The sequence below is a fragment of the Salvelinus alpinus genome, chromosome 21 (genome assembly GCF_045679555.1).
Source record: "Salvelinus alpinus chromosome 21, SLU_Salpinus.1, whole genome shotgun sequence".
NCBI classification, from domain to species: Eukaryota; Metazoa; Chordata; class Actinopteri; order Salmoniformes; family Salmonidae; genus Salvelinus; species Salvelinus alpinus.
The window spans coordinates 51,215,232-51,237,934 of NC_092106.1; the positions used below are offsets into that span (position 1 = coordinate 51,215,232).

The following is a 22,703-nucleotide window of genomic DNA, read 5'->3' on the forward strand; positions in this document are numbered from 1 at the left end:
TGCGTGTGTTTTAACCATGCAATTTGATACAGCTGAGAAACCAGGAGGTGTTGTGTGTGTGTGTGTGTGTGTGTGTGTGTGTGTGTGTGTGTGTGTGTGTGTCGGTCGTTCTCTCCCAGATCTATTTGTGTTTCATTCATGTATTTTTAGCAGCTGGAAGTGCGTAATGTGTTTCCAACTACCTAATGGACTGCTTAATATGAAGAGACCATCTGGTAAGAAGAAGTAAAATAACATATCCATTATGATGTTTGACATCTCCCATGGGGGAGCGAGAAGGACAGAGAGTTGATTGAGCTGGAGTGTGTGTGTGCACCACTCAGGGCATGGCGATAACCAGCAGCCATTTTGAATTAGTTTCCCAACATAGGGCCCTGAATCCTGTCCCCTTTCAACACACGTTACTCGCGTCACACACACACACACACACACACACACACACACACACACACACACACACACACACACACTAACTGCCCGCTGGGTATGTTCACGCCACAAGGGGTGGGGCGTAGGGCAGTTGACCGTATTACCACCACACCGAAGGTCACGTGTCATGAAGTCCTGGTCAAATTCCACTTGATCGTTTAGTCACGGTAACTAGGCTTCTCCAAGCTCTGATGCTGCTGATGGTCATTAGTAGCCTACCAAACTTGCTAACTGCCTGGTACTCAGCCCTCTGTTGTCCCTCTAATCACTCTGACATCAATGCAAATGTAATGGAAAATCGAATCAAACACTTCATGAGAGCCTATGAGCTCATGTTGCGCAACATTTCAATAGGCTATGCAATTGCGTGAGAACAGAGTGATGGCCTCTAATAAAAAGAGGAGGCCTACTGTATTTATATCTCTACTTTCCTAATATTAAGCACATTGCTTATCTTTATAACAGGAGTATAGTCTACCTGGCTGACATGAAAATGAACCAAGGGGAAAAGCCTCATCCATTTGCTATTTAAGTGCAAAGATGTCATGTGTTTTTCCCGCTGCTCCTGTTTCCAGACAGGTGCGTGATAATGGTCCATTCTAAATCAAAACAAATTTCACATTTATTATTTAGTATATGTAAATACAAGATTAAATCAAGAATAGTTTGATGGGTGACAATATTAGCCTATCACTTGTGATTGATATATTATCACTAATGAATGAGGCCCAGCTTGGGTGCAGTCAGGCAAGAAACAGGGCATGTCTTTTTTTTTGGCCAGGTTTTTCAAAATCATAATCGCACACCTCATGTAGCCTAGCCCACAGGCCTATATGTTTGGATATGGTTTGTATCACAAATAAAGAGGACAAATAACTTCTTAAAATGAAGCACATTAATCTACTTCACAAGGGGTGTAGAGCCTAACTGGCATACATAAACAGCGTGTGAGTTTTAAGTTTGGGGAAGATCATTTTCACCATAAAAATGCACCTTTATAATAAAAGCATTACATGCTTACATCGGTCTGTAATCAGTGTTTTCCTGCTAATTGATTACATTTTGGAAACCTTTGCGCTGATAGCCTACTGCAGTGTGCGCAGTGCTGCACTTAGAATGTGAAGAAATAGCTAATAGTTTATCAACATTTTAAGCTAAACGTTCTGATCTGTTGCGTCAGCCTTATTGCTTGTGGTTGTATTAGTCTGGGACACGATAGATCCCAGACTGTGTTTGGAATATTTATTTCTCGCATAGAATAGGTCAACTTTTGTACTATGGGGGATAGTTGTTCGACATAGACTAGTGCTTTTGCTGTTCGTTAAGTCTACGCATCTTGTTGGATGATGAAAAGTTATTGTGTACAGTTGTTCCAATATCTTCAATGTGCTCCTCGGAATTGGATAAGGACGTGCGCAAGAAGGGCCCGACGCGGCGCCCTGGGGAGAAGGTTCCCAACGCGGCGCTCTGGGGAGAAGGGCCCGACGCGGCGTCCTGGGGAGAAGGGCCCGACGCGGCGTCCTGGGGAGAAGGGCCCGACGCGGCGCCCTGGGGAGAAGGGCCCGACGCGGCGCCCTGGGGAGAAGGGCCCGACGCGGGGCGCCCTGGGGAGAAGGGCCCCACGCGGGGCGCCCTGGGGAGAAGGGCCCCACGCGGGGCGCCCTGGGGAGAAGGGCCCCACGCGGGGCGCCCTGGGGAGAAGGGCCCCACGCGGGGCGCTCTGGGGAGAAGGGCCCCACGCGGGGCGCTCTGGGGAGAAGGGCCCCACGCGGGGCGCTCTGGGGAGAAGGGCCCCACGCGGGGCGCTCTGGGGAGAAGGGCCCCACGCGGCGCGCTCTGGGGAGAAGGGCCCCACGCGGCGCGCTCTGGGGAGAAGGGCCCCACGCGGCGCGCTCTGGGGAGAAGGGCCCCACGCGGCGCGCTCTGGGGAGAAGGGCCCCACGCGGCGCGCTCTGGGGAGAAGGGCCCCACGCGGCGCGCTCTGGGGAGAAGGGCCCCACGCGGCGCGCTCTGGGGAGAAGGGCCCCACGCGGCGCGCTCTGGGGAGAAGGGCCCCACGCGGCGCGCTCTGGGGAGAAGGGCCCCACGCGGCGCGCTCTGGGGAGAAGGGCCCGACGGCCACTGGCCGTAAAAGGCATAGATTTTTTTTTTGGGGTCCATTACGGCCACACAATAGGGATGTTGCCGGGAAATGCGAGGCATTAGCAAGTGCTTGTCAAATTGTGAATGAGTGAGTGACTGATGAAGTGTGTACAGTCTGCGCAAAAAACAAAAACAAAGCAGAGTTCACACCTTTTTCAAGCTACTTTTTTCAAATCATCATTAGAGTCACATTATGCAGCCTTACAATGTATTAAATCAACACATAAGCCCAACATTTAGAGAACTACATTCACATTAAAAACTCTACATTAAATTTATAGGAATACCTGTTTCTTTGTTAACCGCTCAACACAGAATATCCACACTCCCTCAAATAGTTTGGAGAAAATACCCTCTCTATTTTATTCAGTTTTGTTCAATTGTTCTCTTCATGCTGTAAGATAAAATAATTCCTTGGAATTCTAAGCAAATCTTATCTGCTAAATGAACTAGTGTCGCCCACAGCCAAATGGCATAGCCAGATCAGGACCTAACATAAGGACAACTCAAGAGAATGCTTTTCTGTTCTTCTGAAATAGACTACATTTTCTTAATTTCATGTTTCTTTAGACTTTGTCTAAAATAAAACTTATTATCTTCAAATAGGTCTAGTATAAAAGGCCACACACCCACCAGCAGTCCATTCACAGCATCTGCATTGATTATGCTGCCTGTGTGTCTCGGCTTGTTTCTGTTTGAGATGGAGGGAGCCACCTCCGCAGTGGCCCGCGAGTGGGCAGGAGGCAAGGACACTCAGGCAGTGCCAACACGACACGACACACGCAGCGCCAACACACACGCAGCGCCAACACAACACACACGCAGCGCCAACACAACACACACGCAGCGCCAACACAACACACACGCAGCGCCAACACAACACACACGCAGCGCCAACACAACACACACGCAGCGCCAACACAACACACACGCAGCGCCAACACAACACACACGCAGCGCCAACACAACACACACGCAGCGCCAACACAACACACACGCAGCGCCAACACAACACACACGCAGCGCCAACACAACACACACGCAGCGCCAACACAACACACACACAACACAACACACACAACACAACACACACGCAGCGCCAACACACACGCAGCGCCAACACACTCGCAGCGCCAACACACACGCAGCGCCAACACACACGCAGAGCCAACACACACGCAGCGCCAACACACACGCAGAGCCAACACACACGCAGCGCCAACACACACGCAACACAACACACACGCAGCAGCGCCAACACAACACACACGCAGCAGCGCCAACACAACACACACGCAACACAACACACACGCAGCAGCGCCAACACAACACACACGCAGCGCCAACACGCATAGAGCCACAACACGCATACAGCCACAACACAACACGCATAGAGCGACAGCACAACACGCATAGAGCGACAACACGCATAGAGCCACAACACGCACAGAGCGACAGCGCGCATAGAGCCACAACACGCATAGAGCCACAACACGCATAGAGCGACAGCACAACACGCAACACGCATAGAGCGACAACATGCGTAGAGCGACAACACGCGTAGAGCGACAGCACAACACGCATAGAGCGACAACACAACACGCATAGAGCGACAACACGCATAGAGCGACAACACAACACGCATAGAGCGACAACACGCATAGAGCGACAACACGCATAGAGCGACAACACGCATAGAGCGACAACACGCATAGAGCGACAACGCGCATAGAGCGACAACACGCATAGAGCCACAACACGCATAGAGCCACAACGCGCACAGAGCCACAACACGCACAGAGCGACAGCTAACATTGACTTCCAGTCATTTTCTCTCCCCCTTCTGGTCCAATGGATTTGTTTATTTTCGATTGCTTCTGCATGGAATCATTAGGTTGTCTTAACCTTTTCTATCTAGGCTACAGTACATGCATGAGTACAGCCCCACAGAGACGGGAACATACACACACACACACACACACACACTGTTCATTCATAGCATCTGCAGTGAGTGGCTTTCAGAATGAACGAGCTTGTGACTCATTCTCTCACTGTTGTCCGGTTCCAGGGGGAGGGAGGGAGGGATGGAGAGGGAGATGGCGAGGGGGGGATGGTGAGAAGCAGAATCACCTGTTTGTTTTTGTTTTGGATGTGTTTAGTAGAAGGTGGAGACAGTTCTGTGCTCTCTGAGAAAGGGAGAGAGGGGGAAAAAGAGACAGGAGAGTCGATGGTCTTTGTACTTGCTACATCATCTCAGTGCTGTCTGTGTCAAATCAAATGGTATTTGTCAAATGCGCCGAATACAACAGGTGTACACTTTACCTTCAAATGCTTTACTTATGAGCCTTATCCACACAATGCAGGGTTAAAAACTGTGTGTGAGAGAGAGAGATAACTGCTGGCTGTGTATACCAGCCCATAACACTCACCCCTCTCTCTCATCCCAGTCTTCCCTCCCTATCTCTGTCCTGTCTCTTTCTCACCCCTCTCTCTCTCATCCCAGTCTTCCCTCCATCCCTCCCCATCTCTGTCCTGTCTCTTTCTCACCCCTCTCTCTCTCATCCCAGTCTTCCCTCCATCCCTCCCTATCTCTGTCCTGTCTCTCACCCTCTCTCTCTCATCCCAATCTTCCCTCCATCCCTCCTTATCTCTGTCCTGTCTCTTTCTCACCCCTCTCTCTCATCCCAATCTTCCCTCCATCCCTCCCTATCTCTGTCCTGTCTCTTTCTCACCCCCTCTCTCTCTCATCCCAGTCTTCCCTCCATCCCTCCCTATCTCTGTCCTGTCTCTTTCTCACCCCCTCTCTCCCTCTCCCATGAACGTCCGAGGGATTCTGAGGAGGAGAAGTGGAATTAGAATCTCCAGGTTCTTAAATTGTATAACCGGATTAACAAATTGGTCCCCTGTGTGTTATTACCATCTCTCTATGGGTTTCTCTCTCTCTCTCCTCTCTGTTAATCTGGACCCCAGCCCTTAGTGGCATTATTAACCTGAGTCCTCTGGCCAGGACTTCTCTGCTCTGTCTCCCTATAGGCTGTTACCTCATTCTCCTCTGCTGGCCATACTATCCTACCTCATCAGTTAGACTATCCTATAGGCTGTTACCTTATTCTCCTCTGCTGGCCATACTATCCTACCTCATCAGTTAGACTATCCTATAGGCTGTTACCTCATTCTCCTCTGCTGGCCATACTATCCTACCTCATCAGTTAGACTATCCTATAGGCTGTTACCTCATTCTCCTCTGCTGGCCATACTATCCTACCTCATCAGTTAGACTATCCTATAGGCTGTTACCTTATTCTCCTCTGCTGGCCATACTATCCTACCTCATCAGTTAGACTATCCTATAGGCTGTTACCTCATTCTCCTCTGCTGGCCATACTATCCTACCTCATCAGTTAGACTATCCTATAGGCTGTTACCTCATTCTCCTCTGCTGGCCATACTATCCTACCTCATCAGTTAGACTATCCTATAGGCAGTTACCTCATTCTCCTCTGCTGGCCATACTATCCTACCTCATCAGTTAGACTATCCTATAGGCTGTTACCTCATTCTCCTCTGCTGGCCATACTGTCCTACCTCATCAGTTAGACTATCCTATAGGCTGTTACCTTATTCTCTTCTGCTGGCCATACTATCCTACCTCATCAGTTAGACTATCCTATAGGCTGTTACCTCATTCTCCTCTGCTGGCCATACTATCCTACCTCATCAGTTGGCCATACTATCCATACTGGCCATACTATCCTACCTCATCAGTTAGACTATCCTATAGGCTGTTACCTCATTCTCCTCTGCTGGCCATACTATCCTACCTCATCAGTTAGACTATCCTATAGGCTGTTACCTCATTCTCCTCTGCTGGCCATACTATCCTACCTCATCAGTTAGACTATCCTATAGGCTGTTACCTCATTCTCCTCTGCTGGCCATACTATCCTACCTCATCAGTTAGACTATCCTATAGGCTGTTACCTCATTCTCCTCTGCTGGCCATACTGTCCTACCTCATCAGTTAGACTATCCTATAGGCTGTTACCTTATTCTCCTCTGCTGGCCATACTATCCTACCTCATCAGTTAGACTATCCTATAGGCTGTTACCTCATTCTCCTCTGCTGGCCATACTATCCTACCTCATCAGTTAGACAATACTATAGGCTGTTACCTCATTCTAGCCAATGGGTCTTTGATTATCTAAATACACTATATATACAAAAATATTTGGACACACCTTGAAGTTAGTGGATTCAGCTCTTTCAGCCACGCCCATTGCTGATAGTGTATAAAATTGAGCACACAGTTATTCAATCTCCATATTGGCAGTAGAATGGCCAGTACTGAAGAGCTCAGTGACTTTCAATGTGTCCCAGTCATAGGATGCCACCTTTCCAACAAGTCAGTTTGTCAAATTTCTGCCCTGCTAGAGTTGCCACGGTCAACTGTAAGTGCTGTTATTATTGTGAAGTGGACACGTCTAGGAGCAACAACGGCTCAGCCGAGAAGTGGTAGGCCACACAAGCTCACAGAATGGCACCGCCGAGTGCTGAAGCGCGTAGCACGTAAAAAATCTAATCCAATCCAATTTTATTGGTCACATACACATGGTTAGCAGATGTTAATGCGAGTGTAGCGAAATGCTTGTGCTTCTAGTTCCGACCATGCAGTAATAACCAACAAGTAATCGAACAATTCCACAACGACTACCTAATACACACAATGTAAGGGGATGGAATAAGAATATGTACATATAAATATATTGATGGGCCATGGCTGTGCGGCATAGATGGTTTAAAATACAGTATATACATATGAGATGAGTAATGTAGGGTATGAAAACATTTTTAAAGTGTTATTATATAAAGTGACTAGTGATACATTTATTACATCCATTTATTTAAGTGGCCAATGATTTTAGTCTATGTAGGCAGCAGCCTATTTGTGTTACTGATGGCTGTTTAACAGTCTGATCGCCTTGAGATAGAAGATGTTTTTCAGTCTCTCGGTCCCAGCTTTGATGCACCTGTACTGACCTCGCCTTCTGGATTGTAGTGGGGTGAACAGGGAGTGGTTCGGGTGGTTGTTGTCCTTGATGATCTTTTTGGCTTTCCTGTGACATCGGGTGTTGTGGAGGGGAGGTAGTTTTCCCTCAGTGATGCGTTGTGCAGACTGCACTACCCTCTGGAGAGCTTTGCAGTTGAGGACGGTGCAGTTGCCGTACCAGGCGGTGATACAGTCCGACAGGATGCTCTCGATTGTGCATCTGTAAAAGTTTGTGAGGGTTTTAGGTGACAAGCAAAATTTCCTCAGCCTCCTGAGGTTGAAGAGGTGCTGTTGCGTCATCTTCACCATGCTGTCTGTGTGGGTAGACCATTTCAGTTTGTCCGTGATGTGTACGCCGAGGAACTTAAAACTTTCCACTGTCTCCACTACTGTCCCGTCGATGTGGATAACATTGTCTGTCCTCGGTTGCAACACTCACTCCGAGTTCCAAACTGCCTCTGGAAGCAACGTCAGCAATCTTCATGAAATGGGTTTCCGTGGCCGAGCAGCCGCACACGAGCCTAAGATTACCATGCGCAATGCCAAGCGTCGGCTGGAGTGGTGTAAAGCTCGCTGTCATTGGACTCTGGAGCAGTGGAGACCTGTTCTCTGGAGTGATGAATCAAGCTTCACCATCTGGCAGTCAGACAGACTAATTTGGGTTTGACGGATGCCAGGAGAACTCTACCTGCCCCAATGCATAGTGTCAACTGTAAAGTTTGGTGGAGGAGGAATAATGGTCTGGGGCTGTTTTTCATGGTTTGGGCTAGGCCCCTTAGTTCCAGTGAAGGGAAATCTTAACGCTACAGCATACAATGACATTCTAGATGGTTCTGTGCTTCCAACTTTGTGGCAACAGTTTAGGGAAGGCCCTTTCCTGTTTCAGCATGACAATGTCCCCGTGCACAAAGCGAGACCCATACAGAAATGGTTTGTCGAGATCGGTGTGGAAGAACTTGACTAGCCTGCTCAGAGCCCTGACCTCACCCCCATCGAACACTTTTGGGATAAATTGGAACGCCGACTGCGAGCCAGGCCTAATCGCCCAACATCAGTGTTCCCGACCTCACTAATGCTCTTGTGGCTGAATGGAAGCAAGTCCCCACAGCAATGTTCCAACATCTAGTGGAAAGCCTTCCCAGAAGAGTGGAGGCTGTTATAACAGAAAAGGGGGGGAACCAACTCCATATACAGTGGGGAGAACAAGTATTTGATACACTGCCGATATTGCAGGTTTTCCTACTTACAAAGCATGTAGAGGTCTGTAATTTTTATCATAGGTACACTTCAACTGTGAGAGACGGAATCTAAAACAAAAATCCAGAAAATCACATTGTATGATTTTTAAGTAATTAATTTGCATTTTATTGCATGACATAAGTATTTGATCACCTACCAACCAGTAAGAATTCCGGCTCTCACAGACCTGTTAGTTTTTCTTTAAGAAGCCCTCCTGTTCTCCACTCATTACCTGTATTAACTGCACCTGTTTGAACTCGTTACCTGTATAAAAGACACCTGTCCACAACCTCAATCAAACAGACTCCAACCTCTCCACAATGGCCAAGACCAGAGAGCTGTGTAAGGATATCAGGGATAAAATTGTAGACCTGCACAAGGCTGGGATGGGCTACAGGACAATAGGCAAGCAGCTTGGTGAGAAGGCAACAACTGTTGGCGCAATTATTAGAAAATGGAAGAAGTTCAAGATGATGGTCAATCACCCTCGGTCTGGGGCTCCATGCAAGATCTCACCTCGTGGGGCATCAATGATCATGAGGAAGGTGAGGGATCAGCCCAGAACTGCACGGCAGGACCTGGTCAATGACCTGAAGAGAGCTGGGACCACAGTCTCAAAGAAAACCATTAGTAACACACTGCGCCGTCATGGATTAAAATCCTGCAGCGCACGCAAGGTCCCCCTGCTCAAGCCAGCGCATGTCCAGGCCCGTCTGAAGTTTGCCAATGACCATCTGGATGATCCAGAGGAGGAATGGGAGAAGGTCATGTGGTCTGTTGAGACAAAAAGAGCTTTTTGGTCTAAACTCCACTCGCTGTGTTTGGAGGAAGAAGAAGGATGAGTACAACCCCAAGAACACCATCCCAACCGTGAAGCATGGAGGTGGAAACATCATTCTTTGGGGATGCTTTTCTGCAAAGGGGACAGGACGACTGCACCGTATTGAGGGGAGGATGGATGGGGCCATGTATCGCGAGATCTTGGCCAACAACCTCCTTCCCTCAGTAAGAGCATTGAAGATGGGTCGTGGCTGGGTCTTCCAGCATGACAACGACCCGAAACACACAGCCAGGGCAACTAAGGAGTGGCTCCGTAAGAAGTATCTCAAGGTCCTGGAGTGGCCTAGCCAGTCTCCAGACCTGAACCCAATAGATAATCTTTGGAGGGAGCTGAAAGTCCGTATTGCCCAGCGACAGCCCCGAAACCTGAAGGATCTGGAGAAGGTCTGTATGGAGGAGTGGGCCAAAATCCCTGCTGCAGTGTGTGCAAACCTGGTCAAGAACTACAGGAAACGTATGATCTCTGTAATTGCAAACAAAGGTTTCTGTACCAAATATTAAGTTCTGCTTTTCTGATGTATCAAATACTTATGTCATGCAATAAAATGCAAATTAATTACTTAAAAATCATACAATGTGATTTTATGAATTTTTGTTTTAGATTCCATCTCTCACAGTTGAAGTGTACCTATGATAAAAATGACAGACCTCTACATGCTTTGTAAGTAGGAAAACCTGCAAAATCGGCAGTGTATCAAATACTTGTTCTCCCCACTGTATATTAATGCACCATGATGAGATGTTTGACGCATAGGTGTCCACATACTTTTGGTCATGTAGTGTAGATGTTTAAAATAATCATACATTTTTATGAACATTTTTTATGGTATTTCTTTCAAAGTCAATATACCATTTATCATTTAGCCTATTACAACCTCCCTCGATCCTATCCTTTTGTGCACATACTGCAGTGGTAGATAGAGGAGACATGGCTGTTTCATTCAGATGTGCTTATAGGGTAGAGTGACCCAGCTGTGTCCCTGGTTAGTGTGACTGTGACCCTGTCATCTTTCCTCTCCATGGAAACCCAACAGGATATAGAGAAACTGTAGTGTTCTCTGCTACTCCATCCTGGATCGTCTGGTGATTTACCCCATGTTGACATAGTGAGTCTACACTAACTAGGTGATTTACCCCATGTTGACATAGTGAGTCTACACTAACTAGGTGATTTACCCCATGTTGACATAGTGAGTCTAAACTAACTAGGTGATTTACCCCATGTTGACATAGTGAGTCTACACTAACTAGGTGATTTACCCCATGTTGACATAGTGAGTCTACACTAACTAGGTGATTTACCCCATGTTGACATAGTGAGTCTACACTAACTAGGTGATTTACCCCATGTTGACAGAGTGAGTCTACACTAACTAGGTGATTTACCCCATGTTGACATAGTGAGTCTACACTAACTAGGTGATTTACCCCATGTTGACATACTGGGGTCTACACTAACTAGGTGATTTACCCCATGTTGACATAGTGAGTCTACACTAACTAGGTGATTTACCCCATGTTGACATAGTGAGTCTACACTAACTAGGTGATTTACCCCGTGTTGACATAGTGAGTCTACACTAACTAGGTGATTTACCCCATGTTGACAGTGAGTCTACACTAACTAGGTGATTTACCCCATGTTGACATAGTGAGTCTACACTAACTAGGTGATTTACCCCATGTTGACAGTGAGTCTACACTAACTAGGTGATTTACCCCATGTTGACATAGTGGGGTCTACACTAACTAGGTTATTTACCCCATGTTGACATAGTGAGTCTACACTAACTAGGTGATTTACCCCATGTTGACATAGTGAGTCTACACTAACTAGGTGATTTACCCCATGTTGACATAGTGAGTCTACACTAACTAGGTGATTTACCCCATGTTGACATAGTGAGTCTACACTAACTAGGTGATTTACCCCATGTTGACATAGTGGGGTCTACACTAACTAGGTGATTTACCCCATGTTGACATAGTGAGTCTACACTAACTAGGTGATTTACCCCATGTTGACATAGTGGAGTCTACACTAACTAGGTGATTTACCCCATGTTGACATAGTGAGTCTACACTAACTAGGTGATTTACCCCATGTTGACATAGTGAGTCTACACTAACTAGGTGATTTACCCCATGTTGACATAGTGAGTCTACACTAACTAGGTGATTTACCCCATGTTGACATAGTGAGTCTACACTAACTAGGTGATTTACCCCATGTTGACATAGTGAGTCTACACTAACTAGGTGATTTACCCCATGTTGACATAGTGAGTCTACACTAACTAGGTGATTTACCCCATGTTGACATAGTGAGTCTACACTAACTAGGTGATTTACCCCATGTTGACATAGTGGGGTCTACACTAACTAGGTGATTTACCCCATGTTGACATAGTGGGGTCTACACTAACTAGGTGATTTACCCCATGTTGACATAGTGAGTCTACACTAACTAGGTGATTTACCCCATGTTGACATAGTGAGTCTACACTAACTAGGTGATTTACCCCATGTTGACATAGTGAGTCTACACTAACTAGGTGATTTACCCCATGTTGACATAGTGAGTCTACACTAACTAGGTGATTTACCCCATGTTGACATAGTGGGGTCTACACTAACTAGGTGATTTACCCCATGTTGACATAGTGAGTCTACACTAACTAGGTGATTTACCCCATGTTGACATAGTGAGTCTACACTAACTAGGTGATTTACCCCATGTTGACATAGTGAGTCTACACTAACTAGGTGATTTACCCCATGTTGACATAGTGAGTCTACACTAACTAGGTGATTTACCCCATGTTGACATAGTGAGTCTACACTAACTAGGTGATTTACCCCATGTTGACATAGTGAGTCTAAACTAACTAGGTGATTTACCCCATGTTGACATAGTGAGTCTAAACTAACTATGTGATTTACCCCATGTTGACATAGTGAGTCTACACTAACTAGGTGATTTACCCCGTGTTGACATAGTGAGCCTACACTAACTAGGTGATTTACCCCGTGTTGACATAGTGAGTCTACACTAACTACGTGATTTACCCCGTGTTGACATAGTGAGTCTACACTAACTAGGTGATTTACCCCGTGTTGACATAGTGAGTCTACACTAACTAGGTGATTTACCCCGTGTTGACATAGTGGGGTCTACACTAACTAGGTGATTTACCCCATGTTGACATAGTAAGTCTACTCTAACTAGGTGATTTACCCCATGTTGACATAGTGGGGTCTAAACTAACTAGGTGATTTACCCCATGTTGACATAGTGGGGTCTAAACTAACTAGGTGATTTACCCCATGTTGACATAGTGGGGTCTAAACTAACTAGGTGATTTACCCCATGTTGACATAGTGAGTCTACACTAACTAGGTGATTTACCCCATGTTGACATAGTGAGTCTACACTAACTAGGTGATTTACCCCATGTTGACATAGTGGGGTCTACACTAACTAGGTGATTTACCCCATGTTGACATAGTGGGGTCTACACTAACTAGGTTATTTACCCCATGTTGACATAGTGAGTCTACACTAACTAGGTGATTTACCCCATGTTGACATAGTGAGTCTACACTAACTAGGTGATTTACCCCATGTTGACATAGTGGGGTCTACACTAACTAGGTGATTTACCCCATGTTGACATAGTGAATCTACACTAACTAGGTGATTTACCCCATGTTGACATAGTGAGTCTACACTAACTAGGTGATTTACCCCATGTTGACATAGTGAGGTCTACACTAACTAGGTGATTTACCCCATGTTGACATAGTGAGTCTACACTAACTAGGTGATTTACCCCATGTTGACATAGTGGGGTCTACACTAACTAGGTGATTTACCCCATGTTGACATAGTGGGGTCTACACTAACTAGGTGATTTACCCCATGTTGACATAGTGGGGTCTACACTAACTAGGTGATTTACCCCATGTTGACATAGTGAATCTACACTAACTAGGTGATTTACCTCATGTTGACATAGTGGGGTCTACACTAACTAGGTGATTTACCCCATGTTGACATAGTAAGTCTACACTAGTGCTAACAAGGTGATTTACCTTTTTTACAATTTGTCATGTAACACAGTTCAGAAAACAGCTGCTGTGCTGGGCCTGTGGTGTTTGTGTTGGGCTGTAGGGGGCAGTAGCGAGTTGTATTACACGGTATGCAAGTGATGTTGTATTCCAGGAAGTAGCGTTGTTGTTTTTGAGCTATTGTAGGCTTTTTGAATGGTCTTCAGGGGGGTGGGGGACATAATCAAAGGTATCTGGAAGAGATAAATTCATCCACAAACACAAATATAACTTTATATACAACCTTACACAGGGAAAGAGTTCTGCAGGACAACTGAACACATTTGAAATGCAAAAACACACCAGAATTGCTTTTCCAAGAGGAATTGACTGTTTCTGAATTATCCAGTCTACACCCTGACTTAAATCTGTTTTTAAAAATAAAACATCAGAGACAAGGTTTTGAATATTGCTGTATATCAATGATTCCTAACCAAATTTACTGAGTTTGAGCAATGGATATAGACTGAGTACACTATTAGGAACACCTTCCTGATATTGAGTTTGTCCCCCCTTTCATCCTTTTCTCTCAGAACAGCCTCAATTCGTCAGGTCATGGACTCTACAAGCTGTCGAAAGCGTTCCACAGGGATGCTGGCCCGTGTTGACTCCAATAAGGGCCTAAAATGATCACCTGCCAAATAAAGGTAGATTTAGGCTTTAAGATGTCTATTTTACGAGCCACGTTGGTGCGTGTTCAGGGCTCCACAGTGCCAGCATATTCCACTAGGATCTCACTTATAGTCAAATAAATGCTGCTGTTTTCAAAGTATTTTTTGCGGTTTTGTTTCATAGCTGGTAAAATGATCGCACACAGTCAAAAGAACTACAGTTCCTTTATTGCCTATCTCGCCTCGCGTTGCAACACTGCCTGGTTGGAGGCTGTGCTGCACGTGAACAGCTGATTTTTGAAAGATTCATTTTTAGAAGCGGTGCGCACAGACATACAAGTTGGTCTAAGTGACTTGAAACGGAAGTCTACGGAAGTGCGACTTTGTCCTCGTGTGTTTTGGTTATTTATACCGAACAAAAATATAAACGCAAAACATTTTTTCCAGGCGCACAAAAAGCGTATTTCTCTAAAATGTAGAGCACAAATTAGTTGACATCCCTGTTAGTGAGTATTTCTCCTTTGCCAAGATAATCCATCCACCTGACTGGTCTAGCCTATCAAGAAGCATGATCATTACACAGGTGCACCTTGCGCTGGGGACAATAAAAGGCCACTCTAAAATGTGCAGTTTGGTCACACAACACAATGCCACAGATGTCTCAAGTTGAGGGAGTGTGCAACTGGCGTGCTGACTGCAGGAATATCCACCAGAGCTGTTGCCAGATAATTTTAATGTTAATTTCTTGACCATAAGCCGCCTCCAACTTCCACGGACCACATGTAACCACGTCAGCCCAGGACCTCCACATCCGGCTTCTTCACCTGAGGGATCGTCGGGGGATGGGGGGTGCTGTGGAGTATTTCTGTCTGTAATTAAGCTCTTTTGTGGGGGAAAAACGAATTCTGGTTTGCTGGGCCTGCCTATGCCCTCCCAGGCCTACCCATGGCCGTGCCCTTAGGACCCTATTTAATTAATTTAATTTAACTGATTTCCTTCTATGAACTTTAACTCAGTAAAATCTTTGAAATTGTTGCATGTTGCGTTTTATATTTTTGTTCAGTGTACATTTAGTTCACATGCTATGAGGTTGTTTTTCAATGTTTGAGTTTCAACTGCTAGGGAAGAGAAGAAGACGCTTCTACTAATCAGACTCAATCTCACAAACACAGGGTTGCCAGGTCTAACAAAAATGACCACTCAAAACCCACCCAAAGGCACGAAAACTAGCCCCCCCCCCCAAAAAAAAAAATTCAAAGCATGAGTCGCCACATTCAGCCAATAATCCCTTTTTCCATAACTTTATGGAGCGAATTAACAAGGAATATCAACGTAACTTGTAAGAAGCAAAATATGGTTTTGCATTTAAAACAATAATTATTGAGCGCTAACGTGACTTAAAGGAATTTAAATACGTCGCAAGAGAAATGTATAATTCACCCTCATTAAACTCGGCAGATCATTTTCCATCAATGGATGTCGATTTAACTCGTTTGACGGCTATGAACAAGCAGTAAGGCCTTGGGAGGTGTGGTGTATATGGCCGATATACCACACCTACAGGCTGTTCTTACGCACGACGCAACGCGGATACAGCCATTAGCCGTGATATATTGGCCATATGCCGCAAACTGGTTACCGAAGTAATTAGAACAGTAAACATTATTATATATTTTTTTGTCATAAACGTTCAATACTGTCTGATATACCACAGCTTTCAGTTAATCAGCATTCTGGGCTCAAACTCCACGTAGTTTATTATTGTAAATATATCCCTTACCTGCATGTGCATAACTATAGATACATCTGACAGGAGAGTTTGAAGGATGACAGAGAATCTCAAATTCTCTGTGCAAGAAACACTTGTGATGAACTTAAGAATGGCAATTTTCTGGCAATTGTGATGTTATTACTACAGACCTTTTTTAATAAATGGCCTATTTGTGAGATTAGATTGACTTGTCATTTTAATAGGCATAGGCTAGTCCTACTGACTAAAATGTGGGTCTCTGATTGTAATTAGACTTTGCCATGATGCAGGTAACCTATAGCCTGATAGGCCTGCATCAGAGAGGTAACCTAGGCAAGTAGTAAAATGAATGATTTAGAAGCTTAGTTCAAATTTGACAGACTCATTTGCGGTAAGAAGTCCTTCTGTTGCCCCTGGTGGAATAGGCTACTGAGGATTGGGTTGTAATTTCAATCACTGAATCAAATATTAATAATATGGATATGATCTGAATAGGCCTATGCTTGTAAACAACAGCCAGTGTTTAAAAGAAATCAAATAAAACCTGTAGCCTTTCTAATGCATTCTAGTAACAGCTGATTGAACTGTGACCATGATCACAATGGATAACGTCCCATTTTCATTAACTAAACATGGCCATTTAATAATTGCATAATAACACAAGGCCACTACAATATATATTAAATAGTTTTGCCAGCTGCAGGTAGGTTACACAAGATACCAGTGATATAGACATTTCAACATATGCTACATGACCAAATGTATGCGGACACCTGCTGTCATGGGCATTAATATGGAGTTGCCCCCCCCCCCCCTTTGCTGCTATAACAGCCTCCACTCTTCTGGGAAGGCTTTCCACTAGATGTTGGAACATTGCTGTGCTGTGGAGACTTGCTTTTCATTCAGCCACAAGCATTAGTGAGGTCTGGCACTGATGTTGGGAGATTAGTCCTGGCTTGCAGTCGGCGGTCCAATTCATCCCAAAGGTGTTCGATGCGGTTGAGGTCAGGCTAATCAAGTTCTTCCACACCGATCTCGACAAACCATTTTCTGTATGGACCTCGCTTTGTGCACGGGGGCATTGTCATGCACGGGGGCATTGTCACAAAGTTGGAAGCAGAGAATCATCTAGAATGCCATTGTATGCTGTAGCGTTAAGATTTCCCTCCACTGGATCTAAGGTGTCCGAACCATGAAAAACAGCCCCAGACCATTATTCCTTTCACCACCAAACTTTACAGTTGGCACTATGCATTCTCCTGGCATCTGCCAAACCCAGATTTGTCCGTCGAACTGCCAGATGGTGAAGCGTGATTCCACTGCTCCAGAGTCTAATGGCGGCGAGCTTTACACCACTCCAGTCGACGCTTGGCATTGCGCGTGGTGATCTTAGGCTGCTCGGCCACGGAAACCCATTTCATGAAGCTCTCGAAATAACTGTTCTTGTGCTGACGCTGCTTCCAGAGGCAGTTTGGAACTCGGTAGTGAGAGTTGCAACCGAGGACAGGAGATTTTAACGCGCTTCTGCACTCGGCGGTCCCGTTCTGTGAGCTAGTGTGGCCTACCACTTCACGGCTGAGCCGTTGTTGCTCCTAGATGTTTCCACTTCACAATATCAACAGTTACAGTCGACCGGGGCAGCTCTAACAGGGCAGAAATTTGATCAACTGACTTGTTGGAAAGGTGCCACATCCTAAGACAGTGCCACGTTGAAAGTCACTGAGCTCTTCAGTACGGGCAATTCCTCTGTCAATGTTTGTCTATGGAGATTGCTTGGCTGTGTGCTCGATTTTATACACCTGCGTAAACCCTTTACTTGCTATGGTTTTCCATAAGCAAAGTGGACATTAGAATGCAGTTTAAACCACCTCCTATCGAACGTATCTAATGCTCTCTAGAGCGCCTAAAGTAGTTTTCCTGTCGCTGTTATTTCTTGATGGCTATCAGTTCTAGCTTTTTCATGTTTTATGGGGGAAAAAAGGTTTGGAAATAATCCCCATAATGACAATCCTAAATAGTCTCCCTACATCTGGTAAAAAGTTGTCATGACATACGGGTACTCCTCTCACTCACGTGACTCCGCTGCCTGCTGCAGCGCTCACTCAACACACCCACCCTCTGGCCCTCCCACCACTCACTCAACACACCCACCCTCTGGCCCTCCCACCACTCACTCAACACACCCACCCTCTGGCCCTCCCACCACTCACTCAACACACCCACCCTCTGGCCCTCCCACCACTCACTCAACACACCCACCCTCTGGCCCTCCCACCACTCACTCAACACACCCACCCTCTGGCCCTCCCACCACTCACTCAACACACCCACCCTCTGGCCCTCCCACCACTCACTCAACACACACACCCCCCTGGCCCTCCCCACCACTCACTCAACACACACACACCCCTGGCCCTCCCCACCACTCACTCAACATACACACCCCCCTGGCCCTCCCCACCACTCACTCAACACACACACCCCCTCTGGCCCTCCCACCACTCACTCAACACACCCACCCTCTGGCCCTCCCACCACTCACTCAACACACCCACCCTCTGGCCCTCCCACCACTCACTCAACACACCCACCCTCTGGCCCTCCCACCACTCACTCAACACACCCACCCTCTGGCCCTCCCACCACTCACTCAACACACACACCCCCCTGGCCCTCCCCACCACTCACTCAACACACACACACCCCTGGCCCTCCCCACCACTCACTCAACATACACACCCCCCTGGCCCTCCCCACCACTCACTCAACACACACACCCCCTCTGGCCCTCCCCACCACTCACTCAACACACACACCCCCCTGGCCCTCCCCACCACTCACTCAACACACACACCCCCCTGGCCCTCCCCACCACTCACTCAACACACACCCCCCAATTGGCCCTCCCCACCGCTCACTCACTCAACACACACACACACCCCCCCTGGCCCTCCCCACCACTCACTCACTCAACACACACACACACACCCCCCTGGCCCTCCCCACCACTCACTCAACACACACACACCCCCCCCCCCCCTGGCCCTCCCCACCACTCACTCACTCAACACACACACACATACACCCCCCTGGCCCTCCCCACCACTCACTCACTCAACACACACCCCCCCCCCCCCTGGCCCTCCCCACCACTCACTCACTCAACATACACACACCCCCCTGGCCCTCCCTACCACTCACTCACTAAGCAACAGTCTGCCTCACTGCTTGATAGTCAGCAGCAGGTCACAGTGAAGTATATATTTCATGAGAAAATGCCATGGCGGCAGCGGTGCAAATTAGAAGTAACCCAAAAACCCGTGACCAAAACATTTTCACCTGCGACATCGTTTTCAAAGTAGCCCAAATTTGTAGGAAAACTTGCGGGCATGACATTCCTGCACAAACATGACTCGAGTTGCATTGCCACGGTAATCTCCCGCCCTTAAAGGGGCAGGTGAACATTTTTTTTTGTGTCGTGTGATATTTTGGTTATAAGACTCAGTCACAAATCATCTGTTTTTGTGTTTTGTTGGTAAAGAAAATAATACATCTGAGTGGCTGGTAGATGGACCAAAAAGTACATTTTAGGCCCTGATTCCAGTTGAACCCCCCCGTGTTGACTCCAGTTGACCCCCCCCGTGTTGACTCCAGTTGAACCCCCCCCCCGTGTTGACTCCAGTTGAACCCCCCCCCCCGTGTTGATTCCAGTTGAACCCCCCCCCCCGTGTTGATTCCAGTTGAACCCCCCCCCCGTGTTGATTCCAGTTGAACCCCCCCCCCCCCGTGTTGATTCCAGTTGAACCCCCCCCCCCGTGTTGATTCCAGTTGAACCCCCCCCCCCGTGTTGACTCCAGTTGAACCCCCCCCCCCGTGTTGACTCCAGTTGAACCCCCCCCCCGTGTTGACTCCAGTTGAACCCCCCCCCCCGTGTTGACTCCAGTTGAACCCCCCCCCGTGTTGACTCCAGTTGAACCCCCCCCGTGTTGACTCCAGTTGAACCCCCCCCCGTGTTGACTCCAGTTGAACCCCCCCCCCGTGTTGACTCCAGTTGAACCCCCCCCCCGTGTTGACTCCAGTTGAACCCCCCCGTGTTGACTCCAGTTGGACCCCCCGTGTTGACTCCAGTTGAACCCCCCCGTGTTGACTCCAGTTGAACCCCCCCGTGTTGACTCCAGTTGAACCCCCCCGTGTTGACTCCAGTTGAACCCCCCCGTGTTGACTCCAGTTGAACCCCCCCGTGTTGACTCCAATGCTTCCCACAGTTGTGTCAAGTTGGCTGGATATCCTTTGGGTGGTGGATCATTCTTGATACACACGGGAAACGGTTGAGAGTGAAAACCCCAGCAGCGTTGCAGTTCTTGACACAAACCGGTGCACCTGGCACCTACTACCACACCCTGTTCAAAGGCACTGAAATATTTTGTCTTGCCTATTCACCCTCTGATTGTCACACACACACAATCCATGTTTAAATTGTCTCAAGGCTTAAAAGTCCTTCTTTAACCTGTGTCCTCCTCTTCATCGACACTGATTGAAGTGGATTTAACAAGAGACATCAATAAGGGATCATAACTTTCACCTGGATTCACCTGGTCAGTCTGTGTCACGGAAAGAGCAGGTGTTCTTAATGTTTTGTCTACTCAGTGTATGTTGCTCGACGAGTTGTGCAGGCTTGGTAGCATCGTATTCAACAAGATGAACCGGTCTGGTCTGATGGCTGGCGGTTGCTTCCACCAAGTATTAACATTTACATTTACATTTAAGTCATTTAGCAGACGCTCTTATCCAGAGCGACTTACAAATTGGACTCATTATCAATACATCCTCATTTAATGTTTCATTTCATTTCTAATTTGGATGATTTCTATCATTTTTCTTAGACTTTTTCAAAATGTGGACTAAGTTTCATAGATCGATAGGGGAAAATTATCAAAAGTAATTTTAATGTAGCAAAGTGTGAAGACTGTACAGGTGGTGTGTAGACTTTCACTAGCGACTGTATCGCTGAAATTAACATTGTTTTCATGAATTAGATGATACAGTCGGCAAGCCCATTCAAAAGATTAGGAGACACAAGAAGGAAGTTTGTCCTGAAAAGATTAGGAGACACAACACGGAAGTGTGTCCTGAAAAGATTAGGAGACACAACACGGAAGTTTGTCCTGAAAAGATTAGCAGACACAACACGGAAGTGTGTCCTGAAAAGATTAGGAGACACAACACGGAAGTGTGTCCTGAAAAGATTAGGAGACACAACACGGAAGTGTTCTTCGTCCTGACTGCTGATGTGTTCTTCCACTACTGGTAGGAGGGGCCTGTTCCGACCACTCAGAGGAGTGGGGGGGAAGAGGCGGGGATAGAATAGCACAGTACTAGCCTGTCTCTGTATGAGGGCCTCTTAAGCCTAACTAAAAGACTACTATTTTACCTGTCTTTCTCCGTCTACCTTCTACGTTCAATATGAACAGAAACGCTCTGTCGCCAGGACAGTCGGGAGGTTAGTGTGTGTATTTGCGTGTGTTCACTGCGCTCCTGTGTGATTGTGTGTTCACTGCGTGTGTGTGTGTGTTTACGTGTGGTGGACTTTCGTTCTCATGTTTATCTCCTGCGTTCACAGTGGAGGAATGTGTTGAAGAAAGTGCCAGCTAGGCAGAGTGCTCTCTCTCTCCTTCTCTCTCTCTCTCCTTCTCTCTCTCTCTCTCCTTCTCTCTCTCTCCTTCTCTCTCTCTCTCTCTCTCTCTCTCTCTCTCTCTCCTTCTCTCTCTCTCTCTCTCTCTCTCTCTCTCCTTCTCTCTCTCTCTCTCTCTCTCTCTCTCTCTCTCTCTCTCTCTCTCTCTCTCCTTCTCTCTCTCTCCTTCTCTCTCTCTCTCTCTCTCTTCTCTCTCCTCTCTCTCCTTCTCTCTCTCTCTCTCTCTCTCTCTCTCTCTCCTTCTCTCTCTCTCTCCTTCTCTCTCTCTCTCTCTCTCTCTCTCTCTCTCTCTCTCTCTCCTCTCTCTCTCTCTCCTCTCTCTCCTTCTCTCTCCTTCTCTCTCCTTCTCTCTCTCTCTCTCTCTCTCTCTCTCTCTCTCTCTCTCTCCTCTCTCTCTCTCTCTCTCTCTCTCTCTCTCTCCTTCTCTCTCCTTCTCTCTCTCTCTCCTCTCTCTCTCTCTCCTCTCTCTCTCCTTCTCTCTTCCAATCTGCTGAGCTGTCAGTTTCTGCTAGCTGCGGTTCTATACATCCCAAAGGACTCCCTATTACCTAGCTAGTGCCCTACATGAGGATTCCGGTGCCATTTGTGATAAATCCATAACCACCTCAGACACAGGAGGATCGTTGTTATTCCTCAGGAACTTCCTGTAACGTTGTCCGTTCTGCTTACAGTGTAGTTTTTATCTGAGAGCGTCGGTTTGAAAACGGGATAGATTTTTATAAAAAATTTGCTGATGTACATCGATAGGCTCTCCAGGAGACTGATATTGACTGAGCGGACTTGCCATTGTGATGCATCATTTGGACTGTTGGTTGAGGCTGCGGCCACATGGAGATTGTTAG

The 22,703-nt window shown here is 46.8% G+C and overlaps 1 protein-coding gene across 6 annotated transcripts in view; it reads left to right on the plus strand.

The window, feature by feature from the left end:
* Positions 1–22,703, plus strand: part of fndc3a (fibronectin type III domain containing 3A) — a 206,337-nt gene that overhangs the window by 68,809 nt on the left and 114,825 nt on the right. The window contains exon 1 of one of the 6 annotated variants that reach the window (XM_071358150.1): positions 21,535–21,669. The exons of the other annotated variants lie outside the window; for them this stretch is intronic. Within the exon in view, the coding sequence (XP_071214251.1) occupies positions 21,633–21,669 (37 nt within the window). The 5' untranslated portion in view covers positions 21,535–21,632. Of the gene's footprint in view, positions 1–21,534; positions 21,670–22,703 lie in introns of those variants that run through there. 6 annotated transcript variants of the gene reach the window in all.